This window comes from Nuphar pumila, chromosome 12 (assembly GCF_984573655.1).
Source record: "Nuphar pumila chromosome 12, dmNupPumi1.hap1.1, whole genome shotgun sequence".
NCBI classification, from domain to species: domain Eukaryota; kingdom Viridiplantae; phylum Streptophyta; class Magnoliopsida; order Nymphaeales; family Nymphaeaceae; genus Nuphar; species Nuphar pumila.
Genome location: NC_143260.1, coordinates 37,021,681 through 37,033,657, shown reverse-complemented (window position 1 = coordinate 37,033,657; position 11,977 = coordinate 37,021,681). Strand labels below are relative to the sequence as shown.

The following is an 11,977-nucleotide window of genomic DNA, read 5'->3' as shown; positions in this document are numbered from 1 at the left end:
CAAGCCAATGCATAGCATAGGACTTGGGGCAGGGGTCTTAGCCTCGAAGTTTTATGCTGCTGGTACGACAACCGTATGTATGGCAGGCTAAGCCAGCGCGATCAGGTCTTCGTGCCGGGTGTGGTTTCTTCGGGTTATAAATAAATATATATATATATTAACAAGTTGGAGTAATTTACAAAAGGCTGCATAACTTGTTAACTTATGAGCTAAAAAAAGAAAGACTTCCCAACTATTGGGTTATTACATTTAACTGCCTGATTTATATCGGTGCAAACTCAGGGTAAATTTTTTTTTTGGAAAACCTGGTCATGCTGGCTCAGAGGCATTGTAAAACTCTGAAGGGGGGGCAATTCAAGAAGGGTCTTGCTAGTTCTGAATCCTAATATGAAATATGAATAGTAAATCTGAATTGGATATGATAAGGTAAAGTTGAATCCAAATTCAAAATGCATGTGGTGATAATGGATCGGGAAAAATAGAATAAAAAAAAGGCTATTTACATGTAAAAAATGCAATCAGGTCTGATTTTGATTCTGATCAATTCTATAGATCCAACTTGAAATGCTGAAAGAAATCAAAGCCTTTTGTTTAGCATGCTTATGTTATCTTTTGCAGACATGCTGTTTTTAGATTTGGATCCTTTAAGTAAAATCCAAAAGTGCATTAGGATCAGACTCAGATCCGTTCAATCAGATTATTTTCGGATTTGGGTTGGATTTGAATTATTATTTTAAGTCATATTTGACATTGATCCAAATCAAAATCCAATAAGGTTGTGTTTTTTACTTTAAATAGTTTGTTTTTCTTCTATTTTTCAATCTAATATTATCACGTATTTTTTAGATTCCCACGTTGCCTCATCGGATCTGATTTGGATCTGGATTAGGATATGGTAGGATCGGGAATAAGTCAACCTGACAAAGACAGGGAAAACCCTTTTTTGAGGAGTGTTAGAGGGCAGGTCTGTTTCCAATCTTCAAATTATTGAAAACCAGACACCTTTTTTTGTTTTATTATTTTATATTCCTATAATGGGATCATAGCTTAGATCTACAGGCCAAAATTCTAGAGAACAAAAATAGGAATTTCATCTAAATACTGTCGGTTAACCGGTATTCTGTAAATTGATTTTTTTTTTATAATTCATAATAGAATGAATAATAGACCTTTTGGCTAATAATATTTGAAAATGGCAATTTAGGAAGATCCAGGTCAGGATCCGTATCTGGATCCGAACCACACACTAACCCTTAAGCACTTGGGATGACCCTGGGTTTCCGTCGCACGTGCGAGGATGACGTCAGGCGCGATCGCTGGAATTAGTAAAGGGTAGTTGGCAGGAGACAGTCTGGACGGTGGGCCCCACTGTGGATAACGCCTTACGTGGATGTAATGATGGAAAGATCCTCGTCCTTTTCGAGAAAGACTTACATATCCCAACGAACGACGATGTCGTTCTTGTCCGTCAGTTCCCGAAATGCCCTCCAAGCCCGTTGGCGTCGGTATCCCATGGGCGCGTTTAATTACCAAATTATCCTTGTCAAGGAATAGCACAAACGTCAGCGTTGTTCCAGTCCAAATAGTTCTAAAAAATTTCAAGGTTGCCACTCCTCCTTGTTAAGTGCCGCAGAGTGACAGGGAGTCCATTAGGGAAAAAATCAGGTGCAATCACATTGCACGTTTCAAATGTGCTGCTGCACTTGAACACCCGCTATCTGATGTTGGGCCCCACAGCTGACACGCTATATGGAAAAGATGAAGGGTGCTCAGGTGCAGCAGCACATCAAAAATGTGCAAATCCAGCCCTGTTTCCATTGTATCTTCTGCTCTATTTCACATTGGGGATGCTTAGTTTTACAGTTTTACTACTCACAAGATAAGCTAAATTTTCAAATTTATTTTTTTCAGAAAGCCAGAGAAAAACTGCTTCTCTCACTGAGTTTATTATCATAAAATCTCAAGTCTCTCTTGCCCAATAGAATACACTTCTTCTTTTTTGAAAGGCAAGCTGGGGTTTGGCAGACCACTACCAGTTATACAACTGTACCATTGGGTTTTGAACCTACAACGTCCCAACACAAGGTGACGTGCAGCTGCTCCTACCAGACAAGCGGGGTCTTTAGGGTTCATTTGGATTATTTTTTATTATTTAGTTTTTTTCACAATTATCTGTCTTGGATCTTAGTTTAAGATTATGCTTTGCATCTTATTTGACATCAGATCTATCTCATATTTGCATTAGGATTAAGATTTTGAGGGTTTTTCTTTTGTTTACTATATATACTCATTGTAAAAAAGATGATAAGATGTTGATTATGATTTTAGTTATTTTTATCTATTTTTGTATTATTCTTCATTATTTTTCTCATTGATTAGTTTGTAGCTGCACTAAGGTATTCCTTCTTGCCCTGTTTAAGAGCGATCCTCTTATTCACTACATTTCATTCACAAGTGGTTTTTATCATATGATAAGAGCCCTTTATGAGTTCTTTTTCATGTTATTCACGATAACTCATTTACCATTCAAGCTATGTTTTGAGCATCGTAGTATGGAATGTAACCACTTTGATAGGCAACAAAGATCATCAATTGATGTAATGACCCTAATTTCTAAAACAACACTTTGTCAAAATTTCATAGATTTTTTTTTCTTTGTAGAAAAATATAGAAAATACTTTAGCAGCGAAAATAAACGATAGTTAGTCATCAATTTTAAAAGATGTCGGACAGGTCATAAGTATGTGACCAATCACTCATTGTCCACCAAAATATTTTATTTATGCAAATAAAAATGAGCTATTTATTATAAACAATATTACTTAGTAAAACAATACTAGATATTGGGTTTGTAAACAAAATGTCTAACAAATTTTAGAGAAACCTTGGATCTTGATGTTGCCTTGCTCTGCATATCACACCGCAAGTTCAATACCTATATCCTTCATAAAATGGGGTCAGAATCATTCCTGGTTTAGTAGAAAAATATTTCAATTCTAACAAATATAATGTGTTTAAAGATATAAAAGTCACTTCAAGGTTGCAATTGAAAACATCATACCTCAAGTCTCCATGACTTAGCGTATAGGTATCTCATAAACCGAAACAAGAGCTCCTCAAGCCTAGCTTAGCCATGCAGATACAATTTGTGTCATTCGCTCGATCAGTCCAACGATGTACCAAGATCATTACCTTACATAAAGTGATGCATGAGTAACACTAACGTACATTCATTCATTCATTCGTCAATATACCTATAACTAATGCATTATTTCGATAATTACAAGTTTTCCTTCTAGGACACAGTGACATTTAACTTCAATGTCAAACGAAGTTGTCTGAGTGTTTATTATGCTATGTATTTTTTTATCCTCAGAAGTCTGAGTGACTCTATTCGTAGTGAAACAACATATTTTTGTTGACAGAGGGATAACCCGACCTCCTAACCTTCGAGTGACTAGAAAATCGTCTGAACTCTTTGGTTCATAAGATAAAGTATGTCACTCGAGGTGGTACCATCATCATCTTTCATGATAAGCGTAAGTATTGAAGGAGTTCAACGATATAATCTTTATTATTAGAACGTCGAGTGTCACATAGGCAACAAAAAGAAAAATATGAACTCAACCTCAACTAGTTTTTTGAAGCACGGGTCAGTTTTTGTGTGGACAGAGACTGTCGTTATGTTTGTTTATATGCATGCAAATATTTCTCTTGGTGTCTACAACCTTCACAATAGCTTCACCCCTTTGCGGGTGAATAAACAACTCTAGCACAACGACACTTATGAGTATTATTCTTGTATAATAGTTTACAGAGACATACATAATCAATGATCACTTTTGATTGACTATTCAAGCATATTTAGCCGCAATGAGCATTGACCTAACAAGTTGCAATAGCTACTCTAACGAGTGGCCCTTACGAGTACGATGCTCTTAAAGACAAAATAGAATGAGTCATCCTTGCATGGTTCCAACAATGAGGAAATCATATTGTCATTCATACCAACTTATATGAGTATTTTGTCAAAAAATTTAACAGCATCTTCCATGTTTAACGGGAAAAATGCTACGTTCCTTTTTAGCTTTGGAGAGCACCTTGTAAAAAATTTCAACATCTTTTCTATTTAACGAAAAAATCACTATTTTCATTTTTGGATAGATATGCACCATTGTGCATACGTTGCATCTCTCATAATTTATCATAAACCTAGGATGCAATTTTGTGCAAATCCAAAACCTTTTCAATAGAGGTTTCTTCGCCAAACAACGTTTTGAATGCGGCAAGGCTTTTGAATCACTTTAAGTAATGAGGATTCATCATCATTTGTATGCTTATTACAACACAATTATATTTATTAAAAGTAGGAGCCTATACATATAACAATATGATGAAAAAGTAAATAGCGTAAAGTAAGTGCCTGTGCACATAATAGCACGACAATAAAGTAAAATGTGTAAAGCAAAGCTTAGTGAATGAAAACACGCATCAGGCTAAATAAAGTACGTAAAGCAGAACTTGGTGAATGAAACCACACATCAGGCTAAGTAAAGTATGTAAAAGAACATATATATATATAGTAAATAGAGAAGTAGTTGGAAGGATACACGTGTGAACACCAAAGCAAGCTTGCAGTAACTTAGAAGGTGTAAACCAGGGACTAAGACCCTATGACATATAATTTACCATAAATATCGAGAAGTAGTCGCAAGGACATGCGCGTGAACATCGAAGCAAGTTTGCAGTGGCCTAGAGGGCGTGAACCAAGGACTAGGATCCGATATTATTTTAGAAATGTGTACGGTAATGAAAATTCTACCATACATGACAGTTATTCCTGCAAATATAACTTGAAATAGAAATCAACGTGCAAACCTATAAAGAATTTGGTAGATGTGGCATAGTGCAAATGTAGAAGTGCTCTTAGGTCATGGCTGACACGTCCTTGCATCTGGTACAATCATAAACAAGAGTGTGTCATCTAGAACTCGTTGGTGCAAAGAAATATAAATATATAGGCAAAAAACATATCAGACCTAACTTAGGTCTAATTGGGTTCAAGTGTGCCTCAAGTGGGCTTAGTCTAGGTCAAATAGGTTGGATCTAGGAAAAAAGATAGAGAAAGTCAATCTATCAAGGTCAAGTAGTCTTGACTCAAGTGAGGTCGGTCTAGGTCAAGTAGGTTCGGGCTTACCCCAAGTGGGCTTGGTCTAGGTTAAGTGGGTTTGACCCAGGTTAAAACCAAAAAATAAAAAAAGAGAAAAAAGCTAACTTGGTAGGTCAAATAGGCTTGACCCAAGTGAGCTCAGTCTAAGTCAGGCAGGTCCAAGCTCACCTCAAGTGGGCTTGATTCCAGTCAAGTAAGCTTACCTAGAGAGAAGGGAGAGAGGATAGAGAAAAGAGAGAGAAGGGGGTGGGGGTCTTATTTATAAGCTTTGGATATGGGCCCCACTTAGGGGATAAGCATGCCCTTTTTTTCCGATTTCTCTCATGGATATATCCTTTGTGGGGCACATTTGAATATTTTTATGAGATATTTATGTGGAGCCCACACGATATTTTTTTACAAGCCTACGTATTTTTGGCTTTCCTCGATATTTTTTGCAAAAAAAAACATGTCATTCTCTTCGTCTTGACGAGATAAAACAGATTGTCTCTGCAAGATTCTCTTATTTTGCCAAATTAGTATGATATGATTTCATTAATGTTTTGAGTGTATATTCCTAAGAATATATGCATCATAAATATAATTGACAGTGCAAAATTCCTTTGTTTCACATTCCAGATTAATATAATAAAATTATGTAAAAAATACCTCTTATTTTTATTCGAAAGTTTATTAAAAAATTACAGATTTTACATCTAATCCTTGGCAATAACGAAGCCACATGGGGGCCAGGGTGGGCACGTGTCCAGCTTGACCTGAAAAAACCCTTAAGGGGTATCGGGTCATGGTGAGTACCACCAAGGGTCATGAAGTCCCCCCCCCCCCTCTCTCCACACAACTCTCTCTCTCTCTCTCTCTTATGCAGTCAAAGTCCAATGTCTGGTAGACTCTCTATCAGATACGGGGTGGTGGACATTCCATCTTCATTTTTTTCTTGTGTTTTTTTAGGCTTTAGGACTTTAGAGTTTTTTGGGTTTTTTAAATTATCAATTAGGATTTTTATTTTGTTTTTTCAAATGAGAAGAATACAACATTAGTTTCTGTGTTTTTATTTTCAATCAACATTAAATATGATTGATGATTCCATATACTTGTTTTTAGTTAGAAACAAAAAAAATCTAGGTTCCCGTTAGCATATATATATATATATGATGTTTGTTTAGAATTTAGATTTTTGATTTAATTTTAATTTTTTAAATAGCATGGACCATGAATATTTCATTAGGTTTTAGGGTTTTTTTCAAATTAGCATTTAGGTATGTTTGTGTTTTTTTTTTATTTCAATCAACATTAAACTTGATTCCATGCTTGATATTTTAGGGTTCTTTTCAATTAGTTTATAACATACACATACACACACACACACACACATATATAAATGTAAATGATGTTTGTTTAGAATTTAGGTTTTTTATTTAGTTTTAATTTTTTAAATAGCATGGACCATGAATATTTCATTAGGTTTTAGGGTTTTTTTCAAATTAGCATTTAGGTATGTTTGTGTTTTTTTTTATTTCAATCAACATTAAACTTGATTCCATGCTTGATATTTTAGGGTTCTTTTCAATTAGTTTATACATATCAATGATGTTTGTTTAAGATTCAGGCTTTCGATTTAGTTTTTATTTTTTAAATAACATGAACCATGAATGTTTCATTAGGTTTCAAGTTTTTTTATGCTTTTTTCTTTCACTTATCATCTAGGTATTTTTGTGTTTTTTCATGTCAATCATCATTAAACTTGATTCCAAATGCTTGATTTTAGTTACAAACTTAAAATTTTAAGTTTTCTTAATCATTATATATATAAATGATGTTTGTTAGGATTTAGGTTTTATATTTAACTCTTCTTAATAGTATGAATATTTAATTAGGTTTTAGTTTTTTATGCCTTCTTTCAATTACTATTTAAGTGTTTGATTTTGGTTTTTTAAATGAGGTGAATATTTAATTAGGTAATTTAGTATTATTTTTTTAATCAATATTAAACATGATTATAAACTTAGAATTTTAGTTTTTCTTTTCAGTGATCATATATATGTGAATGATGTTTATTTAGGATTTAGGTTTTTGATTTAGTTTTTATTTTATAAATAGTATGAACCATGAATATTTTGTTAGGTTTTAAGTTTTTTTTTTTAATTTTCGTTTAGGTATTTATATAATTTTTATTATAAATCAACAATGAACTTGATTCCATATGCTTGATTTTAATTATAAACTCACAATTTTAGGAGTTTAGTTTTTTTATTATATATAAATGATGTTTGTTAGGATTTAATTTTTTATAGTATGAATATTTAATTAGATTTTAGGTTATTTGTTCTTTTTTCCGCTTTTCACCGTGTATTTGTGCCCGCCCTAGTTTGGATTCTTAGATCCGCCACTAATCCTTGGACATAATGAACATGTTCACCATATCTTGCATTTACAAGCTTTTATTATCTAGAGAGTAATATTGAACCTCAAACATCATCATGTTCTTACTTTTTTTTATATATCAAGTTGAGGGATTAATTATTTACAACATGTTCATCATTAACAATTGGGAGGCTTGACATATCATAAGTTTGGCCCCAACATTTTACCAACATAATTAAGCAATAACATATGGGTGAGCTCATTTTGACAGTTTTTTTGGCAAATCCAACCTTGTACACATGTTCACATAGTCCATTTACTACAAATCAATTGTTGGATCATGTTTTTTTACTATAAATCAATTTAACTCTTAAAGCTTGAACATTTACAAATTTTTTAGGTGGTTGAATTTCAAGCACTCATAATTGTGTGATTTAAGATTTTATTCCTATTACATAATGTATGTATGGTTAAATTAGAAAAAGAACTTGAAAAGTGGCCGATTGTACCTAAGTCGTTTACACATGCATCCTACTAAATAATAAATATAATATTGATGAAGATAAAAAACTATTTAGGAGAAATCATTCTTTTAATATAATTTTTTGATTTTTTTTATAGATTAGGCTGTATAAATGTGATCTACATGGTCTTTTTAGTGGCAAATGAGTTTTGAATCATGTGATGGTGATACGCAAGCAGGTTATTAAAAGGCTCAACAATTGACAGCCTATAATATAATATACAATAATTTTATGACTGAAAAAAACATGTTTTTAATAAGAAAAACATGATCCATGATCCTATCTTTAGCAAACACATCTAGTCACAATGAGTTGACATAGTTTGTACATATGATTTTTAGTTCAATAGTTTTTTTTTGGTAATAAAAATATCTATCTATCTATCTCTCTCTATATATAGTGGGGAATAGGTGCCTACCAAGTTAGGAGTACCGTGAGTAAACAGGGGATTTCACAGTATTTTTTGCAAATCTGACCCTACAGATGTGTTAGACATGGTCGATTTACTAGAAAATAATATTTGGATCATGTTTTTCTAGACTATCAATTTTCAAACCTTATATCTAAAAGGAGCCAGGATCTGATGCCATCACATGGCACACTTTGAAGTGTGCCGCTGCACCTTATGCCCTCCATGCTGACAGTCTGTCAGTTGCAAGACCCAAAAGCAGATGGAGGGCAGCCAAGTGCAGAGGCACACTCAAAGCGTGCCATGGCACCTGACCCGGGTTCATCTAAGAATCCATCCTTACAAATTCGAGTATGTAGAGAACATCTTTTAGCCAAATTTAAAAAAAAACATGAAAAAAAAACTTCAAAACTATAATGGTAGGTAAGGATAGAAGTAGGCAGCTACTCCCTACTCTCTCTCTCTCTCTCTCTCTCTCTCTCTATATATATATATATATATATATATATATATATATATAGAGAGAGAGAGAGAGAGAGAGAGAGAGAGAGAGTTACAATGCAGCAAGCCAACACCGTGATACTTTATAGCGGTCCACTTTTCCATCTATATAATTACTAAAAAGCTAGATCTACGCTCTCTCAATCAGTGTATTTATTACAAGGTTCATTCACAGTCAATAACTTATAAGATACACATTGTAATAATCAATGGTTCCTTTGGTGGTCAATCAATCAAATTAATAATTAATGTATAACAATCAAGTTTTGTTAAATTGAACTATACATGATTAGAACTATACATGGCCAACAGGTCATTCCAGCTTCCTTGATTATAAGTATGCATGAATCAATCGCATCAAGCAATGAGGAATCATTCTGCACCTACCTTCACATAAATTGTAATAAATCCAATTAATAAAAACTGACTAGAACCTAAGAGTGTGTTTGATAAGCGGGACACGCTTGTCCGGGGACCAACAGGTCCCTGCCCAAGCTCTGTTCCATGTTTGATACAGGGGTGCATGTCCTCCAAGAGTACTGGCAAGTCCAGGATGAACGTCATAAGTGTGGCTCACGTTGCGATTGTCCTGAAATGCAATGCAAACGCGCTCTAAGAAGAAGCAGATCAGGTCATGCTGAAAATGAGCGTTTTTGCTCATGCTGACATCGTGGCCATCCAATTTGCATTTTAAAAAGATCAAAAGTCAACAAAACCACGTGGCATTCATCCAAAATGCAAACAGACGGCTACGATGTCCGCATGAGAAAAAACGCTCATTTTCAGCATGACCTGATCTGCTTCCTGTCTAAGGGTGTGATTAGGTCAGGTAAACCAGGATTGAACCGAGTTTACTTGAACTGAAACCAAACCCTATCGGAACTCAAGGTTTACTCGAATCCTTTAGTACTCAAAACCATTTTACATGAACATCTATTCACAAGAAGGTTTTCGACATAGATAAGAGATGCTGAATCTAACTAATTACATATAATAGGATTTGGATACCTATCCAATTTGATAATACAATGATAAACTGAATCCAAATCCAAGTATTAATCTGATTTGATTCTGATTACCCAACCCTACTAATGGGGAATCTAATTCAGGGATGGTATCGGATAAACCTGAGGCCCTGACCGATTTACGTCCTTTTCGCCCCTCAAGGATAGTTTCATAATTTCCCCCCAAATCCTTGCGAGATAAACTGGAAAAGGATAGGTTTCGTTATTTGTCGACAATGGTGCGCCCAAACGGCCTGGGAGGGCATTTTTGGAATCTAATGAAATGGCACCTTATTAAACGGGTAACCCGACCCAACACGGTTAACCCGTTTAATAAAAAGGTCGGGTAGACCCGACACGATTATATCTCTCCGTTAAAAGATGTTGCAAGCAGAAAATAAGAAGAATGAGTTGTTTTAAGTAAGAAAAAATTAAAAAGAGTTATACTTTTAACTTAATTTGATGCTAAAAAAAATTAACGTTTTTTTTAGATAAGAATATTTAATGCTATTGTTCTCAAGTCTTGTCACCTCTGTGATTAACTTTCATCTTTTTCTTTCTCTTACATTTAATGCTATTTCTTTGACGAGTTTTAAATATTTAAAAGTGTCGTATATATTTAAAACGAGTCGACACGATTACCAGTTTTGATTATAAACGAATTGCGAATTTAATCATCCCAAAGAACCATTTTAAATATAAATGAGTTGCGGGTTCATGTAAACGGGTTGACTCATCCACCTAACCCGTTTATTGAACAAGTCAAACAGGTTGGCGGGTTGCATACCCCTAAACCCGACCCATTTAATAAATGGGTTATGCGGATGAACCCGTTTAAGACACAAAGCCGTTTAAGCCAAACCGGAACCCGGCTAAAAAGCGGGTTGGTGGGTCGTGTCAGATTTTGCCACACCTACCTCTGAGCGCACATTTGGTCAAAATCTAGCGGGCGGTATATTTTCTCCTCTCTTTCTTTCCTCGGATAGAGAGAGGGAGGGAGATGTAAGGAGTCGTTCGGAATTCGTCTTCAGATAAAAAAGAGAAAAAAAAAAAACGAAAAAAGCGAGAGAGAGAGAGAGGACGTCTTCTCGTCTTCTCATGATCGCCGCGAGTGGAGGAAGAAGACGATCCGATCGCTGGTTCGAAAGGATCTCCGTCGTTCGATTGCTCCTTTTCCTGTAAGAAGGAAGTAGAGAGGAAGGGGGGGGGGGGGGGGAGGAGGAGGGGGTGGGGGAAGAAGCGAGGGGAATGGCGGACGGGCAGGGCGGATCTGCCCGGAACTCCGGTGAGAGCGTGAAGCTCTTCGTCGGGCAGGTGCCGAAGAACATGACCGAGGCGCAGCTCCTCGCCATGTTCAAGGAGGTCGCGCTCGTCGACGAGGTCAACATCATCAAGGACAAGGTCACCAAGGCCTCGCGAGGTGAGCGAATTCTCTCTTTCTGCTCTGTTTCCGTTTCAGATCCGGTGCTTCTCCCGAACGCGCGATTTTCCTTGTTTCCGTTTATCGTTTTCTTGATTCTGATAGTTTGATCGCGATTTTCGGAGACTTGGATTTCGGAATCCATGGAATTGTTGAGATTATGTTGAAAATAGGCTGTTTGAGCTGTGGATTTAGATCTTTTAAGGTAGATAAGAGAATTGAGATCCTTTTTTTTAGGTTTTATGCACAAATGAAGCCTTAACATGCTTCATTTTTCGTGAAATGATCACATTGAGTTGTTTCTAGAGGCGGTTTTGAGTTTTGGGCTTGATTTGGATTGTTTGAGTTTGAGACGTGAATTGAGACTGTTTCTCGTGCTTTATTCCCTGAGGCAGAGAGTTTCAAAAGCATAGAGTGCTGCAAGTTTTGTGGAAGTGATTGTGTTAGCCTTTTTCATACGTACGGATGAGGGAAAATGAATAAAGTATAATTTTTCATCGAATAAAAGTAATCTGGGGTTCGAGATGTTCATTGTTGGGCCAGCATTTAATTTTCCTTCGGTCTCTGGATTTTTTGGATTCTTCATTC

At 35.5% G+C, this 11,977-nt stretch overlaps 1 protein-coding gene across 1 annotated transcript in view; it reads left to right on the top strand.

Annotated features, from left to right (window-relative positions):
* The first annotated feature begins 11,175 nt into the window (after positions 1-11,175).
* The window catches only part of LOC149820714 (RNA-binding protein BRN1-like), a 70,802-nt gene continuing 70,000 nt past the window's right edge, over positions 11,176-11,977 (top strand). Inside the window, exon 1 of the mRNA XM_089983672.1 lies at positions 11,176-11,389. Within this exon, the coding sequence (XP_089839798.1) occupies positions 11,218-11,389 (172 nt within the window). The 5' untranslated portion in view covers positions 11,176-11,217. The remainder of the gene's footprint in view (positions 11,390-11,977) is intronic.